This window comes from Drosophila pseudoobscura, chromosome 4 (assembly GCF_009870125.1).
Source record: "Drosophila pseudoobscura strain MV-25-SWS-2005 chromosome 4, UCI_Dpse_MV25, whole genome shotgun sequence".
Lineage (NCBI taxonomy): Eukaryota > Metazoa > Arthropoda > Insecta > Diptera > Drosophilidae > Drosophila > Drosophila pseudoobscura.
Window position 1 is genome coordinate 28,600,616 of NC_046681.1, and position 22,188 is coordinate 28,622,803.

At 46.2% G+C, this 22,188-nt stretch overlaps 1 protein-coding gene across 12 annotated transcripts in view; it reads left to right on the forward strand.

The window, feature by feature from the left end:
* The window catches only part of CadN (neural cadherin), a 122,969-nt gene that overhangs the window by 22,479 nt on the left and 78,302 nt on the right, over positions 1-22,188 (forward strand). For all 12 annotated transcript variants that reach the window (XM_033380622.1, XM_033380623.1, XM_033380624.1 and 9 more), the window contains exon 2: positions 3,396-5,254. In XM_033380622.1, coding sequence (XP_033236513.1) covers positions 3,643-5,254 — 1,612 coding nt within the window. In that variant the 5' untranslated portion in view covers positions 3,396-3,642. The remainder of the gene's footprint in view (positions 1-3,395; positions 5,255-22,188) is intronic.

Sequence of the window (22,188 nt, forward strand, 5' to 3'; positions counted from 1 at the left end):
CAAGTCAACAAATAAAAGTGTCGTAATTTATGCATTTTGTGGGTTTTCGATCTTTTATGAGCTACGAGCTACTGAAACTTGTTCAAAAACTGTTGCCAGCAGTTAAAAATCGAATAAACTAAGGCACGGAGACGGAGGCTGGGGACTGGGGACTGGCTGTGGCTACGCCTTGAGTTCTGGGGTCTTCTTTTTTTGGGGCTAAGACACAGCCCGGCAGGTGGTCGCTTGGCGTTGACTTTTAATCGATTTTAAATGACTTTAATATGGCCAGAGCTGGGCTTGCCCCAAGGAGGATGCTCCGCGGGGGCGTGTCGCAACTTTTCCTTTCCTTTTCCCCCGATACTCGATAGTGCAATTTATGGGCTTAGCTTTCAATCAACTTTATAGCTAATGCATCTTTCGTGCCCTTTTTGGAGCCTGCCATGACGCATCCATCATTTGTTGTATGCTCTGCGCATATATAAATATAAATCAGACAAAACTGAAACAGAAACAGAAACATTCCAGCATCAGGTATTCATTTATGCCGAAATGTAGAGCTATGCATGATCGTCTATTCAGCATATTGTATCGCATTTTATCTTCGCTTTTAATTAAGTGACACTATGAAAAATAAAACAACTTCGGACCAACTTTGTTTTGATTAATCGCGGGATTGGGCCGCATTTCGAATGGGATTTTACACGCTCGAAGAGCCGCTGCAGAAGCAGCTGCTCGATTGAAATGATTTTGTTTCGTTTTCGGAGAGAAGAAAACGCTGCCAAACAAATTGTAAATGATTTATAAGGCCCAAAGATCGGCTCGCCGTGGGCTTGTTACCCCCGAAACTATGGGTTTATTAGCGGCCCAGAAGCGGGTTATGCAAATCGCGTACATTTCGATAATTTGTTTGGTAGTCAACTCCGTCAACTGATTAGCAGATGCCATAGATACAGATACACCGTAAACGCCGTATGCTCCGTGGAGTAGCCAAAGCTCTCCGTTTTCATAGCTAATTGCAATTAAGATGCCGCTGTGGAGATAGCCCCCGAGGAGGTGAGAATTAAATGTATTTGTGAGTCGAGTTTCGGGACAGACGATGTTCAATGGGGCACTGGGGGAGCGAGGTGTGTTCTCTGGAGGTTATAAATGACAAGAGATCGTTAAAATTGGTTAACAATCATTTGGAGCTCGGATTAAATACTCCTGAATGGAGAATTCAGAGATCAATGAAGTCTTACATCAATTTAAAGAAATTTTGTTAATGAATTTGTTTAATTTTCGAAAGAAATTCCATTGAAGAAGAGTAGAATGTGTGGAATATTGTTAGAGAATAATTCATTTGAGAAACTTTTGGGCCTTAAAGAGGCACTACAGATTTCAGCGAATACCAACAACTAATTAGGCCCTAAAAAATCATCCTTATTGAGGTTGTTTCTGGCTCTCTTGGCCCTTGCCTGATTCAGTGTTCCCTTCCCAAAGTGAATCCCCAAGTCCACACATCGTTAGCCATAACTCAGGGCCAATCAGCCAGACCATTTGTCACTGTACATCATCCACATGACGGTCACACCCAAGGAACCCAATAATCGCCTGGCTCAGGCTAGTTATAAGATCATTAGCCATATCCCTCTCGTTCCCAGGCGAACAATCGACAATTGTTGGACCAGAAATCCTCCTGCTCGTTGAAGATAATAACGCGTAAAAAGCAAATAAAATTATTGTCAACACAATCGGTTATTGTGCAACGAAAAGTCAGCGGCGCCTGCGCAGCTGTTGGAAACCACTCCCCTCCCCTGCCCTAGCCAGAGCCTTACACTACCTTCGCGTACCTTACACCCAAATAAGAGGGTGCGTGCCGGTTCGGGCTCGGGATTATAGATGAGGGACACACAGCCCAGACAGCCCAGACATGGCGTGTTGCACATCGCGTAGCGGGTAATTAAAATAATTTCCACCATGAAATGTTGTTTTTTTTTCTTTTTCAAGGGCGACCATGTGTGGTACACATTTGGGTCGGAACTTCTGGGGGTGGAAAGACCCAAAAACCCAAACCTAGGGCGAAGCCTGGGCCTAGGACAATGTGATTGCCGGAGCGTTATGTAGAGCATGTCGGGGCGACATCAAAAAAGCCACCGAAAAATCCCACATCCTGTGCGAAAAGTCCTTGACAGCGGCACAACACCCACTCTCTCGCAACCTTCTGCACGGTGCGAGTACTTTGTGCTCTGTGTGCTCCGTGCCAAATAGCTTGAATATTAAATATTTTTGCTAATATCATTAAAAAGTTTTCACTTTGTGCAACATTCTCTTCTGTGACGACGCTTTGTGCCTGCTGCTGCTGCCCCTGCTGCCACACAGCAATTAAAAAGTGAAAAGTTGACAATTTTCTCAGGCTGCAGTTGCCACTTCCACATCCCCATCCCCATCCTCCCCTCTGGAGCTGTCCAAAACGTTGTTCCGTTCGTCATCTTTTGTGGCTTTCGCCCCTGCTGTGGGGGGCTTCTACTTTAATTAGCAGAAATAAATTGTAGGAATTTCTGCGTGATTATGCCAGTGGAAGGAGTGGGAAGCTCCTTTTAATTTTGGCTTTTCGGTGAGATTTGGGAGGCAACGCCGGGCTGGCCGACTACAAAGGCAGCCAATTAATGCGGCACCTAATGGCCTCAGACCCTGTAATTATCGACATTTTGCGAGGCTATGCATGGCGATAGATCGGGAAAAGGCTTGCAAGTCAATTGTTGAATTAAGAATGGAATAAACCAGATGTAGAACGTGTTTAACACCCAAAAGGAAGCGTTTCCGAGCCCATAAGGTATATATATTCTAGATCTGCACTTATATCAGAGTCGAATAGACCTAGGACATCGAGACTCCTGTGGTATTACACAGTCCACAATGTACAGTGGATTTAAAGTAGAGCCTCGGCCCTTGCCGCTGCTCACAACGCTCCCGCTCGCTTTTATGACAGATGGAAGTTCGGCGGAGCAAAAGGAAAAAAGGGGAAAACCTTTGCTAATTTAGAACATTATTTTCTTTAAAATCTTGGATAATTATGGATTACCTCAGACTTTTTCTAAATTCGAATTCGATGATTTTTGTATGATATTCAAGGAAATAATTGTAGGAACACAATATATATCCCATAAAATATGTCTTCCTATTGCCATTTAATCCCCAGAGAGATTAATCCCCACAGAGAAAGTTCTTTAGTTCTTTAGTTTTTACGATCTCTGGTCACGCATAAAGCGGAGCCCTGAATACTTCATTAGCCCCCATAGGAGGCGGCACAAACGTTATTTACGCCACAAAACCAATTGAATAATTCACTTTCAATGACCCATAAATATTTCCATGTCCTTCACTGACGAAACAGAAATCAATTTAACCTTTTTTTTGCCCTCTTCTATTTGCAGAAACCCACACAAAGCAAAAAGAGAAGAAAAACCCAGGAAAATGTATTAAACTCTGGATCGAGGAACAAAGGAAACGAATCCATGAATAATTCAAAAGTAAAGTGTAAAATCCACAAGTAATAGTTATAGAGAGAGAGAGAGAGAGACAGCGAGAGAGAGAGAGAGAGAGGTAGAGAAGCAGAGGAAACGAGGACGAGAGTCAACAATTAACTTGGCCAGAAGCAAAGCCAACGCGTGCCCCACCAGAATGGCGGCACGACGTTGCCACTTGGCCCGCTCCCGCGACGGGGGGCCGCTCCGGCAACGTACTGCTTGCAACAGACTCAATCTATCCTCCTGCGCGATAATTGTGGTAGTGGTCCACCTGCTGGCCGTCTCCCAGGCCGGGAGCGAGGAGGAGACCAGCTTTGCCGGCCTCTCGGCGGAGAATGCCGCCCGGATGCTGGCCGGGAGTCCCGGCGATGCGGAGAAGAGCTCCTCCCATCACAGCGAGATGTCCCTGGTCCTGCCCCACGACACCTATCCCGGTTTTAGCATCAAGAAATTTAGGACACATCCGGTCAAAGGGAATGGCACGTCGCACGGCGGTGCCAGGGGCGGAACTGGGGCAGGAAGTGCCGCCTATCACATGCTGGACAGCGACTACTCCAAGTACTTCACGGTGCTCGATGACGGAGTGGTGATGACCACGGCGGACATCTCGCCGCTGGTCAATCGTCCCGTTCAGCTGGTGGTGGTGGAGCAGACCCCCAACGCCACCAACACCCACAACCTGCAGCTGTTCGTGATGCACCGCAACGACATGCTGCGGTTCTCGGGCTCCCTGCTGGACGCCAGCGGCGAGGTGCGGGAGAACCATCCCGCCGGCACACGGGTGCGCGGCGTGCCCCTGATGCAGGCCTTCTCGGGGTCCATTCTGGACGAGGAGCTGGCCAAGCCCAAGAAGGTGCGCTACACCATCATCGATGGCAATGTGGACGACGCCTTCGCCCTGCAGGAGCGCAAGGCCAATCAGAACGTCCAGCTGAACGCCAGGTCCCTGGTGATTGATGGCAACGACGAGTCCGGCGTGTGGCTGGTCACCAACCGTCCCCTGGACAGGGAGCTGCGCGCGCACTATGACCTCTCCGTGGAGGCCTCCGATGTGGACGGCCTGGACAAGACTGTGTCCAGGATACAAATCGCCGTGCTGGACGAGAACGACAACAGGCCCGTGTTCAAGTCGCAGGACTACAAGTTCGCCATCGCCGGCCAGAAGTCCTCCAGCATGGAGAGCAACAACAGCGTCACCTACCAGCGCTTCGCCATCCTGGGCAAGGTGGAGGCCACCGATGCCGACGGCGACAAGATTGCCTATCGCCTGCAGTCCCCCTCCAATGTGGTCATCATTGTCCCCCAAACGGGCGAAATAATGCTCGCGGGAGAGCCCAGCGCCAGCGAGCTGCTCATCGAAGTGGTGGCCCACGATCTGCGGTATCCCAGCCTCCTGAGCGCCCAGCCAGCCAAGGTCCTGCTGGAGTTCCTGGCCCCCGAGCCGGTGTCCTTCATCATGCAGCACCTGGAACACGACGAGGTCAATCTGCACTCGCATCATCGCGAGAAGCGGCGTGTGACCCGCGCCGTGCGACCCACCAAGCGGATCGAGTTCACCGAAGCCGACGGCGACACGGAGGGCAAGAGCGTTTTCCAACTGGAGAAGGAGACCGACAAGGAGACCTTCAAGATACGCGACGACAATCCCTGGGTGACGGTGGAGACCAATGGAGCGGTGCGCGTCAAGAAGAAGTGGGACTACGAGGAGCTTGGACCAGAGAAAACCATCGATTTTTGGGTCATCATCACGAATATGGGACACAATGGTGAGTGTTTTATATGCTTTATATGTTTTGAGTTTAAGGTATGGTCGGGGGCCACTGATGGCCTCCTCCTCATCGTGATTTATCCCCAATTATTCGCCTGTTTTCCCATTAGGCATTCTCATAAATATTCCGCCGGAGCAGGCCAGATTGAAAGGCAATTAGCGAGTATTTACTGTATTTATTTGGGGGCACAGACACTCACACTCACACTCACACTCGCAAATTTGCTGCACATTTAAATATAATTATATGTGTCTCTCATACGATTATGGAGTGTCTGAAATATCAATGCGCCTGCATAATGAGCCCCTGACACAATGGCCACATTATGGAAATGTGTGAAAGATGAGACGACGAGAGGAGAGGAGGGGAGGGGAGGGTAGAGGAGGGGACAGGACATAAGTGCCTTTCAGCATGGCCAATCCAAACAGAATCTAATTGAATTCGGATAGCAGTGAGGCCACGGAGGTCAATAAGTGGATGAAATATAGATGGGTCGTCTCCCAGGAAATGGCCAAGAACAGCTGCCGGCCTAATGAGCTTCCCAGAACTCTGACGAGGCGTGTAAATATGATTGGAGCAATCGATTGATGGGAAATTCTAAGAAATTTCAAGGGGAAACCCAGAAAAAATGGAGCCCATGGAACCCAATTAAATCGCAGGAGAATCTAGTCTCTCCCCCTCTTTCGGGCTGTATGGGTTTTTGTTTTGAGACCATCTTTTGTTGCGATAAAATTGCAAATTGCTTTTCAAATATTTGGTTGTCATGGAAAGCAATTACACTTGAAACAAGAGCAACACACAGAAACAGATACAGATAGAGATACAGAGAGAGTGGCCAGGCTCTGTGTGTGTGTGTACTTTTTTCAAGCACTGTACTTGGTCTGCCATTTCGAGCGTGGCTCGATAAGCAAATATTGAAGGACTCGAAATCCATTCAGGCATCAGCATGAGCAGCTGTAAAACGACTTAGGATTACACTGTCCGACAGTGGAGAGTGGATAAAAAACCCCAAAAACCACACAACCACCCCCGCACGGCCCCTCCCACCCTGCAGCACCCACCCACTATCCATCTGGATGCTGGATGTGTGCGCCCCCAAAAGTTTGACACGAGTCGAACAAAAAGTTGAACTGACGTGACAGCTCTGGGGTCTCCCAGGATGTCCATTCTGGTTTACATCCATGTGCCCAGGTCTCCGGCAGACCGGACAAGTTCATGAAATGTTGAAATATATTCAGGACCCGCACATAGACAGGCACCCACCGATGGCCACACGCCCACACAGATACACCTTCCCCCACACACACAGACACACACACAGAGATACTTGTTTCATTTAAATCAACGTCTGGCACAAAACTGAAAATAAAACACTTTTTCCTCTGCAGTTTTTCCGCATTGCTCTCCCGCTAATTGTTGAGGCCGTTGACGGGTGCTCCAATGGATTCGTATGGGATATGGGGCATGGCTGGCCAAAGGGATTGTATGGTTTCCCGAATGGGATTTCGCATGTGTGTGTGGGATTGATGGGTTGGGATGGGGTGGGATTGGATTGGGAGTAGCCCCCTCGCAGCCCCCTTTTGGACAGTTCATCTGTCAGTCAATTAACAGTTTCCATAAATGTTGCAACTGCAAATGTCACTCATTCTGTTTGCCCCATCGTGGCCCCCCGTTTGGCCTCTTCTCACTCGTTTGGAGTGATTTTCATTTACATTGTTTGCTTGCCCCTGCCCCCTGCCAGTTTGATTGCCTTGACACTTTTGGAAGCAGCTCTGGAAAACTTATTAAACATGTATTTGTTAAGTGCACCGAAGAGCTGGCTGCTCCAGGTCCTTGGGATTGCTGAAATGCACGAAGGATGTAGATTCAAAGTAATATCGAATTATGGGATAATATTTGTGGAAAAGCCAATTCAAATTTAAAGTTGTGCAAAGCCCATAGGAGTAATTAGAAGGTGTTTGCCTTGGTCATTGGGGAATCGAAAGGAAGGAAGGCATCAGGGAATCGAAGGGAATTTTATTTATCCTTCAATAAAGGAGTTCTGAGCATCATTATATATGAATCTTGAACTAGAAGAAGGCTCTCAATCTCCTATCGATAGCGGATTATCTATCTATCAATCTCTCTCAAAATTTACTCATATTTGCGCTCGGTGCGACCGAAGCGGGAACAGGCGAGTCGACGGAGAGAAGCGAGTGAGCCAGGGGTTGGCGCACGAGTGAAGCGTGTTCCATATAATGGTCTAGGCTATCCTTAGTATTCCGCATAGAATACCAGTAGAATACGGAATATGTTTAACCCTTCTGCTGACTTTTGAGGGGATTTTTCGGGATCTCGAGGGTTTTTCCCCGATATTTGAAGATGTCTTGTTGAAACAGAGTCTTCATTAATCTTCTATAATGTTTTACGTATCATAATCAGTCCACAGATTTTCAGTTTACCTTTAAAAATGTATTTTCTTTATTTCAAGACTACATTCTAGATCCTAAATCATAATTCTTCTCATAGAAACCTCCTTAACAAGATTACAAATATCATTCTACCTACACTACAGTCCAACATGCTCAGCATTTTCCTCGTTCAGATAAGGAAAAACCATGTCGCCGCTTCTTTCTTTCCATGAACTAACAAACAAACCACTTGATGACATCTCAGAAAATACTCATTACAGCACCCGATAGCCTCCACTTGAAGTGCAGTTTAGTGCTCGTATTTCAAGAGGGAAACCTAGAGACCCGGCCGTAGCCCAGGGAACATTTCATGCACAAATTGCTACGCTCTCTGCCTATCATCCTTGATCCTGGCAACTTGAGTTAATTTATGTATGTAGCCGTACGGTACGGCTCCTGGGGAGGAAGGACAGCCGAAGCCTGCTCACATGGGTCCGATAAGCATGGCCTCCCTGCCTTAAACGGTGAACGGGTGGGCAGGGTGAAAAACTGAAGGAAAAACCAAACTATGTAAAACACTTAACAAAGCATTGCACTTGCACTGCGGGGAGGGGAAGGGGCTAAGGGAAGGGGCTAAGGGAAGGGGTACTGCAGCACAAGTGAAGAAGAAATTTACGACAATATTTTTCATTCATTTAAAATGCTACGCCAATACACATGACAGTTTGAGAGAAAGAGAGGGCTAGAGAGAGAGAGAGAGAGAGAGAGGGTACGCTGCAGAAATGCATGGAAATGAAACACAAATGTTATGGGAATGAAACGGAAAAGGAAACACATGAAATTTGAACAATTTGTTGGAGCATGCGCCTGGTGAGAGAGAGAGAGAGAGATTTCTGATGGAGAGATTGAGCGATTGCCTCGGCTAAGGGTTGGGTTCCTCAACGGACGCGTGCCAAGTCCAACAGGAAAACGCTCGTAACAATTAGAAGAATTCCCCCCCGTCCCTTCCTCCTTACAGCAGCAGTTTCAGGCCAAGAAACAGAGGAAGAGCATACGCACAATTTGTCCAGCAGAAAGCCAGAGTGACAGGGAGAGAGACGGCGAGAGAGAGAGAGAGAGGGGGAGTACAGGTGGCAGTAGTCCTGATTGAGTCGCTGGTCCTACGATGTACGATGTTTGTTTTAGAAATTTCCGAGCGCATTGTTTTACCCAAAAATGTATGCAAGGCTTTTGCCATCAAATAGCTCCGGCAGGAGTGGGTTTTTAGTGCATGCCAGCAGGGGTTGATGTTTCAGTGGGTGGCTTTGACATTCCGCCACTCACACACACACACACACACACACACAGACACTACCCCCCGCCCTTAGCCACACACGAAAATCGGGCCAAGCGGCGGTAAAAGGGAAAAGGAAAAGGCATGAAATTTTATGCACTGCATGAAAAATGAAAAGTTGCACGCAAAAAAAGGAAACCACAAAACAAAACACGAATAAACAGTTCCCTGTGGGCAAGATAGGGGGAGAGGGATGGCAGGGGCATCTCAGGACCTCCCCCCAGGGTCCTGCAGGTCCCTGCGTGTGGCGTGCTGGCATAAGGAACTTGAAGATATGCGCCAGGTGACATTCTCCGCCCCTGTATTTCGTACAACTGCAATTGGCAACTTTTGTGCCGATAAGAATGAAGTTTTCCCAGGGAAATGCCCCAGAACGAGACATGAAAAAGTTTACAGAGGGACAAACGGACATGGCAGCCCATTCCTAAGAGAAGCGCGCAAGTGGCAACCCTGAAAAGAGTTGCCACTGCATACTTCGGGGCGGCAGGTAAGACAATGGCAACCCTCCACAAGCTCTAAGACGTGCCTTAATTATGAAAATCAAAACTTAAGTTTATGCCAAGGAAAAGTTTCCTTTACTTGCCGCGTACTTCTTTGCACTCTTGCTCGTAGCTCTCCCATAATCGAGTTGAGAGTCGCACACACATGGAGAGAAACTTGCTTAATTAAGCATTAATTTCACGTTTTATATGCATGTCGGCGGCGCCTAGACAAAGTAGGCGGGGTAGAGGGGCGCAGGCCGCCGTCAAAGACCGTTCTTGTAATGGCAATTATTTAAATTAGGTTTACGGCACAGCGAATGGCAGGCAGTTGTGTGTGTGTGGGCATCACTTATGCATGGGCTTTGTTCCAATTTAATTTTAATATAAATTATGAACATTTTACAACAATTATGGCAGGCATTCTATTGCGCAAATGTTCGGTCTAAAGATCAATCTCTGAGAGTGGGTTATCCCTCTACAAATACTTGCCCTAATACACCTTCTAAATATATTCCTTATGCCACATTTCGTAGTGCACATCTGCGCCATGTTGCCAGCTTCGAAAGTGTTGTGGCCTAAATTCCAAGTGCCACAAATAGGGGGCGGGGCGGGGCGGGGCGAAAAAAGTTTTCCTCTATGCAGCGGCGTGGATGAGAGATGGTTAGGCTAAGATTTTCCAGTGTGACAGTCGGGGAGGGTTCGAGGCTTCGTTTCGAGTTAAATACATTTCACGTTATCCGCAACAAGGTTTGGCAGGGCCTGTCCCAGATACACATTTTGACAGTCAATGGGATTGGGATTGGGCTGTCTGCCGTCTAATTGGAATTGCATTCAGATTAGTTTTGCCCATGTCCTTGATAGTTTTACGGACTAATTCCCATATAACCCATCACATCAGAGGCTTGACCTTTTCATTGTTAGGGCATTTATTGACAGGCAAAATGGTAAGTTATGGCCAAAATTACTTTTGGCCAGCGGCAAACTTTGGCCAGAAAACAAGAAAAATTACTCATGTGCCTGGCACAGTTCTGCCATCGATTTGCGTTATCCGTTTTTGCATTTTGTGTCGAATTTGCATTTGCCATGTCAGAAACAGAAACAGAGCCGAATAAATACAGACAGAAAAACCATGTAAAATGGCGCATACGAGTGGAAAAATGTTGTACACGAACGAAACAGCGGACGAGTGCATATGAAATCGAATAAAACACAAAAACTACCGAACAATGCTTCAAAATTATTAAAAAAAATAAATTGAATATAAATAGGGGAAAAACTGCATCATACATTTGTTTGTAATATGCCAGATCACCCGCACGCAGTCTCTCAATCACCGACATTCAACATGTTTTGCAACAGTTTTTTGCAGCATTCCATTTTCGTTGCTGCAACAATTTCAATGGCCCTCGAAGGTCCTCAAAATGAACAAGTTTCGAATAGTTTTTCATTGAATTTCAGCTCAATTTGTCCGTTTGTTCGTTTGCTACAAAGGAAAACCCTGCTGGAAATCCACCAAAAAAATATCACAAAATTATGTCTGACAAAATTTGATCATCTTCTGTTCGAGGAGCAAATCAGAGAAAATCATCTGCAATTGTCAGTATTTTCTGTTTCAACTGTCTTTTGTTCACTCAATTAACTGCGCTCGAGGGCAAAATATTGTTCAATCAATTAAATAATTTTCCATAATTTAATGGGATTTTCATGTATAATTGATTGGTGTTTTTTAGTTGGAAAAATAGTTCAAAAATGAGTTAGAAATTTGCTGAACTGTCAGCGAAAGAAAAGTTTCTGATTGCCGAATAATCAGAGTAGACAGCGACATAAATGTTCAGGGCCAGATGCGCAAGGAGGAAGCAGGAACTACATAATATGTATGACATAGGGCCACAGTAGCAGACATATAGCCAGAGTCAAAGCCACAGTCACAGTCAGAGTCACAGTCAGAGTCAGAAGAGTCGACGGGGCCAAACCGCCTAAAGGCAGGCTACACACAGAAAGGACATCAGACAGGCAGGCGGCCACACGGGATACGGGATACAGTTCTCCACCAAAAAGATGTGGCAACAAAATGGCGACGATGTTGCCATGGCGGCAGACGTCGACGAAGAATGATGGAAACAGGAGGCTGGATTTGAAGCAGCAGCTGCCTTTGGCGCACTGCGTCCGTCCCGAGACCCAGACCGGGACAGGGACGGGGACCGGGACCGGGCTTATTCTGTTTGTTTTGTATTTTTAGTTTTCGGTGGAAAATGCGAGACTGCAATGGCAATAATAACACTCATACAACCATAGATATGTATATATATATTGTTTATATGGATACACATTCATAATGGCGTCCAAGGGATAAGTAATGGCGCCCCCCCGCCCCCCCCTTTTTCGGAGCAGTCAAAACAGGAAGAAGAGCCCTTAGAAAACTAAACGACAAATGGAATAATAAGTATGAAGTAAACAGAAAGGCAGACAGCGCGGGGGCAACACAATAGCCCGCCCCCGCCCCCGCCCCCCGATAAAGCAAGATTTATACATATATACTCGTCCAAGGAAAAAGTTGACTTGTGGGGGGGCTGACTTTCTGTTTGTTGTCCAGCAAACAGCCCTTGGAGCGGCTTATGATTTACTCTGATTCATAAGATCAACTTTAAGGAATGTTCAAGTTTTGCCAGCTTCATTTTTCCCCAAGATTAGCTTCAAGTTTCCTTAGATCAGCATAGTTTTCCCCAAGCATTTCTTGGCTTATTTGCTGCAAGAACTGAACTTTCTTATATGGAAAAATCGCCTAATCTAAGGGGAGAAAACTGTAGCAAATTAAATGCTGAAAATTTATTTCAATGCCATTTCTTTGCACTACACTTTCTCTGCCTCTTTCTGCCACTCCCTGGGGTTGTCTTTTCTTTGTTTCTTGTTTTTTTTGCCTGCTCCTTGTGTGTATTTTATTTCCAATTTGTTTGCACTGCAATTTCATGTGCCATTTTTAGCCAAGTTTGTTCAAACCAACGTCGTTTGCTGGGACTGGACTCTCGTTACGCTCCTTAGAGGGTAGAGAGAGGGTGTACGGGTCCAAGGATAGGTCCATCTTGTGGATCCTGTAGTTCTTCCCAAATAAACCTCCACAGGGTATCACTTGGGTCTCCTCCCTTCGACCTGTGTCCGCTTCAACTTCATTTTTCCATTTTGCCATTTGCCTTGCTTTGAGTTGAGTTTCGCACATCCGCTCGGCCATTTCGCCGCAGTAATAATTCATGATACAAATTGCGTTTATTACAATATAGCAGACCAGACCAGACCAGACCAGCCCAGCCCCAGAGTACAGTCCGCACGGAGAGTCCGAATGGAACGGAGCACGAAGGAGCGCCATTCCGGGGGGGCCTGCTCTGCGCGTGGCAGGCAACTTGATTTGCATTGCAAAAAAGGGTTACGTTACGCAGACTTTGGTATGCACTGGGGGCGTGGCACTGGATTGGATTGGATTGAGGATGGTGGACGGCGGACGGTGGACGGAGGGGCGGCTACAATTGGCCTGTGGCAGCAACTCGGGCTTGACGTTTTCTTGCGGCAGTCGGCAGTTATTTATCACAGTTCCATATCCTCCTCCCATCCATAACCATGCCTCCGTGTGCGCTGTGATTTGTGTGGGCGTTGTGGCACTGCATGATCTAGAGAGAGCGCGCGGGGGGGCGTGGGGGGCACGGGTGCACGGGTACACGGTCACACGTCATGGTCCAATTAGCAGCCGAACAGCGCCAGGAGCGATAGAGTTGTTGGCCATAATAATCGCGAGGGCACACAGTGCCGATGAAAAGTTAACGCACAAAATCTTCACACTTGATTTGGTCAAAATGGTTTTGGTTTTTGGCTGGTGTTTGGGTGCGGGTTTGGGTGCGGGTTTGGGGTCTGGTGGCGTGTCCATTGATCCGTGAAAATTGCACATGTCAATGAATCTGATTATCCGACGCTCTCGGCTCTAACAAAATTAGCGAAACGGATCCACGTCAGATGCCAGACCGAAAATATATAAATATTTAACACGTTTTTGCCACACCCCCCCCCCACACACACACACACACACACACACACACACACACACACATTATACGCCTGCATAGCTCCACAATAAATTGCATTAAAATTAATAATTGATGCTGTTTTTCTATATATTTTTTTTTTGTCTGAATAAACATTCACATAATCAGTGGGGAGGCCATCAAATTATGGGATTAATCAAATGAGTCTGACATAAGCAGAGATTTTGCATTGTATTTTGAAATGCCTTTAAAATAAAGTACTAGAAAAATCCATAATCCAGAGAATGAGTACATAAATACGGTATTTGAAACCAAAAAGGGGCACTCTAGAAGCGGTGAAGAAGCATGTTATAGGGCCACCTTCTAAGCACCAATCGGTACCCTTCTATCGGTGGGGAGCGGCACAGGATCGTGTCGAGTCGTTCATTTACCCAATAATTCTAGGCAAAATAATCCCGTTTGAAACCCATACATCATATTATACATAAATAAACATTGGAAGATTGAAATTCCTTCATAAATCTGTTTGAATGTGTGACTGAAGGTGCCATAGAGATATGTCCGGTCAGAGCGGATATTATAATTAAAGCTTGTTTATCTTTTTGTTATATGTAGATTCTTGATTTGGCGACTAATAGAGTATGTCTCCATTAAATTTCATACAAAAGATATATATTTTACAATTATTATACTCCTACAAACCCTGAAATTTCCTGCAGTCTTTAATTCTCTAGCTTGGGGTTTCCCCAAATGTTATTCGATTCGTCTTATTTTTGTTTTTTGACATCAATACTTGAGTATAGCATAGAGATTGTATAAATAGTATTGAGTAAATTAGTTTATACAATTTTGAAAAAATCTTTTTCTAAATCCCACTCTTTTTGACAAAAGACCAAATGATGGAAATAGATTAAATAAAATTAAATTAAAAACAAAAATTTTGTTCAACAAAAACTAAATTTTTCCAATAGTTTATTTTGTGACAAAACAAATATATTTCAGAACTTATTCTCTAAATTTTCAATTTATAAATATGTGGTGGTACCGCCCTAGCAAGCCTTCAGATATTCATCCATTATGTCCTCAAACCAAATCTTTTCTCTTTCTTTATATTCCCTAAGCAAATCAATCATTAGTTCGACGAATTGTGGGGCTAATCAATGCCTAGCCCTTAACCAAAAATATCTTTATGGATGTATTTGCTTTCCAGTGCGTATTTCACTATAAAATTTAGTTCCATCCTCTTTAAACTCTTTAAAACATAATCTAAATGCACACAATCTAAGGGGAAAACTCTGTATTAGTTTTTCGCGATATTTATGGCCTCCATCCGATAAAAGTATATTGCGTTCGAAGCTTATTTTTGCCAGATTTAGAGCCTTGTTTATCATTCAGTGATAGTTTGCCCTGTTCGAAAATCGGAATAATAACTTTCGCTGGGCCAAATCAATAAACATTTGCCTGCTGTGGCGGAATAAATAATTTCCACACGGGCAAAAAACTGCGCGACTTGAATAAGAGCAGCGGAAAAACAAGTGAAAAGCATATTTTGCACTGCATTTTAGTTTCGGTTTTTGTGTGTGGGCCGTGCGATGAAAATGAAAACGGAAAAAACTATTTTTTGAGTGAGAAAACACAAATCAAACAGCAGGTGTGCCCGCAGGACAGGAGGGGTGAAGGGGGGGGGGGGTGCGGATTGGCCGTGTTCGGTGGCCATTTTGTTTTCACATTGCAAATACAAATTGTTCGCTGCGGCCCCTCCCCTAACTCCACAAAACAAAAAGATGGTTGCAAAAACATACAAAAATTTTCTGTTTTTTGGCCCGGGTCGAAATGGCCCGGCCAGAGTCCTTGCTTCCTTTTCATTTTTCTGCTCTCTTCTGCTCTGCTCTCCTTTTTTTTTTTGATTGTTTGGCCGGGACCAATCACACTTTGCATATGCAGCGTTGCGGTATTCACACCAGCGATTGCTGGGGCTTCCCACTTCCCACCGACGCCACGGGGGGGGGTGCCAGTCGCTGCCCAAAAACATGAACCGTTCGCTTCCTGTGCCCCGAACTGTGTTTACTCATTAAAATGCAAAATGCTCGACCCTGTCGCTCCTGTGGAGGGTAGAAGTGCAAATTATGCCGTGCGACAGACAGGCCCCAAGCCATACCCTGTTCCATTTTCCGTTTTGGGGGGCTGTTTGGGCCGGCCTTTAATGACAACATGCCAGATGTTGCTCCGTCTGAACTGGACACTTGCCCAAAGCCCCCCCATTGTGCCCCTCCACCCACCACCCTCCACCCACTGTGTGGGCGCCATTGTGCGGTTGCAGTTTTATTGAATGGAAAGTGCGTGTCAGTCGCCGGACAACGACAACAATTTACATAGCTTAATGCGTGGAAACATTTAAATATTGTTCGGTATTTGCATTTAATTTGAGCAATTTCCAGTGGCTCGATTTCAGGCTGTTACGAATGGGGGGCGTTGGGTGTGGCTGGCAGAGATTTCCCTTTGGGATTGCAGATTGTAGATGGGATTTGTATGCCAGACATGCGAGACACAAATCAGCATCGGCAACGGCATTGGGGCCACGTTCTCTCTCTACCTCTCTCTCTCTCTTCTGCTCGGGATATGCGCTAAGCTTTACGATTATGATTACGATTTTCATAGCATACTTTTGTGTGTATGTGCCAGGCATATCCTTACGATAGCTGCTCCTTTTTCCTCCTTATGACTGTCGCTGCCGCCGCTTCTGCCGCTTCTGCCGCTTCTGCCGCTCCTGATTATTATTGGAAAGTAACGCTCATAAAAATGCATATTAAATGCGGTAATGGTTATGGGGCAAACTATAATTTTTCGTGGGGATATAAAGTTTTGCTCAATGGGCGGAGCGTGCCACGAGAGACCTTAATGAAGTGGCGTGGCACCACCACCACCAGGGGGAGTACAATCAAATCAATGAAGTCGATTTCTTGCAAAACATTTCCCTTCCACACCGCACTCGAATATGTAATTTATCTCACATGGCCACAGTTCAGTGCATTTCTATGTCACACTCGCTCTCCCTCTCTCTCTCTGGAGGAAAACTTAAGGGAAATTTATGAACAGGGCAAAACTTAAAGCTGTGCAAGAAACTACTCTTCGGTCCGCTCATCAATCAAAAGCCAAAGTCCTGTGCTTAACGAACAGGAGAGTTGCCGGGGAAAAAAGCTAATGTCTCGTGCCACTGCCAGAGGCCTTAAATGACAGACTGCCACCACACCTGTGGGTGGGTTAGCCCCAGTCCAAATTGGGGTGGCACTTCCACCTGATTGGTATGCACAGGCCATGGCCCGGGCCCCCAGTTGCTTCTGGGCATCTCGAGGAATACCCCCACTACTGCTGGTGTCTCCTGTCCCCTGTCCCCTGTCTCCAGTCCTCTGTCCCCTGTCCGGGTGCCGGTGAGGCAGAAATTGCAATCAAGTCAGCGCAGTTGCCGCACAATCGCCATCAAACTCAATCAAGCTCACGGCAGGCAGCCCCTGGATAACAACGGATTGGATGGATGAAGCGGTGCCTCCTGCCTGAATCTCGGGGAACGGAACGGTGATAAAGCCTTGCTGCAGCACTGCCTCTGCTTTTCCACTGGAGGCGCTAAAAGAAAATTTCATTAATTTTCGCTTAATGTCCGCCATGTGCGCAATTTCACTTCGTTTTCCTTTTGGCCATGGCTCTGCTCTGTGTAGGCAAAAGCCTCTCGGAAGGAGACCCAAGGAAGCGATATAAATGGATGAAGAGCGAGGATAAAGGATAAAGCAGTTGTTATGAAGTTTGATTAGCATTCAGGTGGCAGTTTGGTTGGAAAATCTTTTCAATTTGGAAGAGGGGAAGTGATTTGCGATACGATAAAAATCAAGGGGAATTAGAGTACCGAAGATTCCTATGATTTGAGGAACCTAAGCCTCGGTTTTAAGGCGGATTCTGAGCTTAATAATCTTTAGAAATTATTCCAGTGTATCTTAGAGTTATTATTCAACAGAGACGAGGCATTTGCCGGACATGATCCACCTGGATATCTGCGGATTATTCCTATAATTGGTGGCTTAAAGCCTTCGCTTTAGTGAATCTTTACCCCCAATAATCCCCTATAATGACACGAAAATCCCAGTGCTAGGACACAGCTCTTGCGCCTTAATTACACCGATATCAAACCCCGAACATGCCTGCCTCAAATCCCGCCTTGAAGTCCATTACTCACATCATCTTTGTGGCTCTTGGGGAATGGATCTGACGAGTAAAGGCCATATATTTTGCCCCATTTTCGTATAGCTCATGTCAACCTAATAACGCTACTCAATTCCGAGTTGATTGCGTAAATTTTAATTGACTCGCAGAGCACTTCTCCGTCTCTGTCCTCGTCCAGGCCTGGCGCAAATTAATTTATTAATGTTGGTAATATTTTTTCCTCATCTTTCTTCTGCGCTGAAATTGGCAATTAAATTGACGGGATGGCCGGGGAAAAAGGCAGTGGCAATGTATCTTCGACTAAGCTTTTGCAAATGATGTCCCTGCCTTACGAGCATGTGGGGGGGCGGGGGCGGGGCGGGGTCTCTGGTCTGGTTTGCTGCCTGGCTGGGAAAAAAACGTTTTAAATTGCTAAATTTATTTATCAGAAGCACAGACAGAAATGTGACACCTGCTAAAGTGTACATTTTTATGGTAAATGTCAGTGGCAGTGGCATCCACAGGCGCGCGGGCACCAGCGGTGGCAACAACAGAAGTCATAACATTATCTTTATCTCCAACTGCCAATTTGTTGCATTGCCCTGCCATGCAACGAGGCGTGGCAGATAAGCGAGGCGCACCGAAGAGCCGCAAGGAGGCCGTATCTCTATCTCTCCGTTGCTTCGAATACCCTGTAATCGAAGGAATAAAAGGGTATATTAGCAGATAGAGAACATGAGGACACCTTTAACCATTCGGGGAATGCCTCTTAATGCCGCTCTTCTCTTCAGCTCAGATACTTTTGTAATGGGCATCCCGTAGTCGTTGCTGCTCGTTTCTGATGCTCCTTTTTTCGCACTGGGTCTCCTGTCTCGCATAACTTTGCATTCGAAAGCAGGCACTGCCTCCCTGCCCCGCCCCTGCCACAAAGTGCGGCTGCCTAGTGAGCAGCAAACTCGTTGTTGCCTCAGCTGCAGCCCTGCCGCATGCCCCAGACCAAGTGTTAACTCATTTGCGTGGCTGTTAAGTGACTCAATAAACGACATCTCAAATTGAGGACTCCACGCTGTGACTGCTGCATCTGCCTCTGCCTCTGCCTCTACCTACTGCTCTCCACAGAGTATTGCCACATGCAGCACTAGCTCAGGCTTATATAATGCCCCCCTCCCTCTAGCGACACCTCTCTGGCATACCTAAAGCCAGACCTGCAGATTTTCTTGGTTCTCCCCGATTTGCAATGACAAATTTTTAATGGAAACTGGTTTTCGCTTATTAAGATAGTTAGATACAAAGATACTTGTCTACGAGTAGTCTTGGGCAAACATATTTCTATACAAAGATTCGATTTCCAGCCAATGCTCTTAGATCCCTCATATCTTTCATTTCTGCTCCCATTTCCCGTAGATAAATGTGGTAAAAGTATCTTTTTTCCCCCTCGCTGCTCAACTAGTTATTTTCCAAAGTTTTCCTCAGACTCATTTCCTCCGTTTGAAGTTTGTTTCAATGGCTCCAAGGCGCCCTCCCAGGAGTTGCCCCAACATCCCCTCCCCGTCATTCGATTAGGTTTGTTTTTGTTCCATTTTCTTCGCTCCGTTTCAGTCCAATCAAGTCCATCCATCGCGCAAAAACTTCAATCCGAATTAGCCTCAATGCTGCTGGAGGTCCCTTTTCGTCCCCCTCTGTTGCCCTCCCCTGCTGCCCCCCCTGCCGCTGCTGCTGCTGCTGACGTTCAATCAATACCTTTCGAGTATGTTCAATATTTGGCAATGGCTTTTGCTACTTTCTTGCTCTGGCCAGAATCCATTGTTAACAGCTTCATTAAATCCATGGCGTCGTAAAAAAATGGAGCTCAAGGAGGGCTCCCGCATAAGGAAAAATATAACACCAGCCATAAAAATATTTCGAAGGGGGAAAAGTTCCTCTTCAACATTGTACTCGTATTTCTTGCACGTATTTATCCAAGGCATAACCCGCCCCTGCCCCACCCCCCCGGGTTGTAACCGCAGAGGAAAATGAAGAAATTCATTTGGAGCGAACGCGTACCTGGATGCCAAGAATAAAGTTTCGACTTGACTGCATTTTAATCAAGCCAAGAGCCAAACCGAAGAGAACCGCATTTTGACCCTCTCGAGTTTGCAGAACACCCAAGGGGCTGGGTGGTGCCGGTTCCCGGGTGGTGTCAATTGTTCCGGTTGTGCAACACAAAGGTTAAGTTGCCGTCAAACTGTGGCGAGAGGAGGGAAAACATTTAGCCAAAATATGCAGCTATTGTCGGATGTTCTCTCATAATTTGTGGCGGAAACAAAAGCATATTTTCTCGAGTGGTTGATTAGGGATAGATTCCAAGGAAGGAAGACCAAGGGGAAGCCTGGCTGCTACGCTTTCTGGCACTTTTTGATGGGATGTGTTTCTTCAGACTTCTCACAGCACAACATGGATTATTCTTTGGAGTATCGTTGGGGAAAGTTTATCTAAACATTCCCGGAAATCCTGGCTCTGCCTCTGTTTAAGTGGCACTCAAACGGCACTCCCTGCCTGGCACTACTGTGGAATACATGGAGAATCCACCAACAAACGACTTTCATATGACAAAAGGTCGTTTCAAAGTAAATTTTTGTCAAACGTAAAACAAATTGTGTATGCAGCAGGGAAATGACATTAATGTTGCACGTAGCACAAGTTTCAGTTGTCAATTTTCTTAACAAATTCAATTTTTATGCGCGCATCAGCTTTCCACCGAGATTCGTTTGCTTCCGTCCAAGACGAAGGGAGTGTGCGGGGGGAAGAAAAAACTTCAAGCTGGCACCCACTTGAAGATGGCACCACAGACGATTGCCTGGAATGGAGAGGGAGGCCGTCCCCCCCTGCGTCCACAATATGCCATCCCTTAAAACGTCTGAGCTGTGATGAGCCCTGCCTTCTCTCGTTTTTCTTTGTATCCGACTCGTGCTTTTGCTCACTGCAGCATCTCTCGTTTTGACTGCTGGCTGGCTGGCTGCCTTCTAGTTAATCCATTGAAACAATAAGCTGCTTTGTTTGTTCTACCGACGACGACAGTCGACAGTCTCGCACTTTTGCTTTGGGCTTTTGTTGAAAGCGACGAAAGAGACGGCTATAGGTGCAGCGGCAGTGGCAGCGGCAGCGGTTTTGTGCAACTTTAACCTCGTGTTACTCTTACTCTCTCTCTCCGCTTTTTTCTCCACTTTTCCTACAGTTGCCATTGTTGTCGCAGCGCAGCTGAAGTGCAATGCAAAGCCGGGACAAAGCGCCGTTTCCCGGGCTCCTTTTGGGTGTTGCATTTAGTGCTAACCTCTGGGTGGATCCAGCCTCCAGCCGGGCATCCCCTTGTCTGGCTTATGATGAGAATGGCCTGGGTCTCTGGGGGTTTGGCACAGGCAACGGCATCCCTTGGCAGTGATTACGAGTATTATAGTAGCTGCATGGTTTTGACTCCTTAAGGGTCTCCCGCCGTCGCCTCCGTCGCCTCTGTCGCCTCTGCCGCGTGTGACAGTCACTTAATGTGCACATGTACACGTATATGGCGATTCTGATAAGAAATAGGCAGCACAGATACACCCACACGCGTATATAGCGGAAGAGATCTACAGAGGAAGTGCTAGAAGAACTCTTAGGGGTTGACGGAACACACAGAAAGGGTCGTCGTCTAATGCGGGGGCGAAATCGTGCCATGAAGTTTCATTAAATTGAAATGAATGCGAGGAGAAGTCACGGGGGAAGATGGCTGGGATAGTTCCTTATTGAAACAAAAGCGAGGAATTAGTGGCACTCCCTTTGAGGAATGCAATCTCTAATGAGCATCTGATTACACTGACACTTTCGACGGTCTTTGGCGAGAGTTTTGTGGTTGGATCTTCATAGAACCCGATAAACCCAGAAGGCAGCTTCCTTTGTGATTGTGTATTGAGGCAAATGTGCGCCAATCGACTTTATAATTGGTTTGTGCACTCTACAAGGACCCGTTTGAATGGAATAGGTTTCAATCTGAGTCCCTAACGATGAGCCACGCGATGAGCGCCTGATAATGGGGACATTCCTTGTCCGTAGCTCCAGTCAGCACTTACGGATGAGCGGAATATTCAATATTTGGCTAAAAAAACGAGCTTGAGACGTTGCTAGCTGGCGTTGCCTGCAAATTTCTCCTTGCGACATGCTCACACGCACATATTCGTTATCTTCTTGACTTTGTTCTCATAAATTCATTGAAACCCATTCAACTCCAGTTGAAAATTTCTCGTTTAAATCTCTCTAGCTTCGTCTGAGGAAACTTAATCACAAATCACAGATTTATTCATGCTTGTTGTAGAACACCACATAATGAAAATCGTTGGCATCGCTCTGTGCCTTTTATTCGCTCCATACATGCATTTATTTCTCTGGCTCTGACTACAAAAGCCATTTCCAGCCATATTCCAGGACCACATTCTCATTACCCCCCGCCCCTCCACCTATCCCCAGAGGCTTCTCGTGTGCATTGTCGCCACGGATA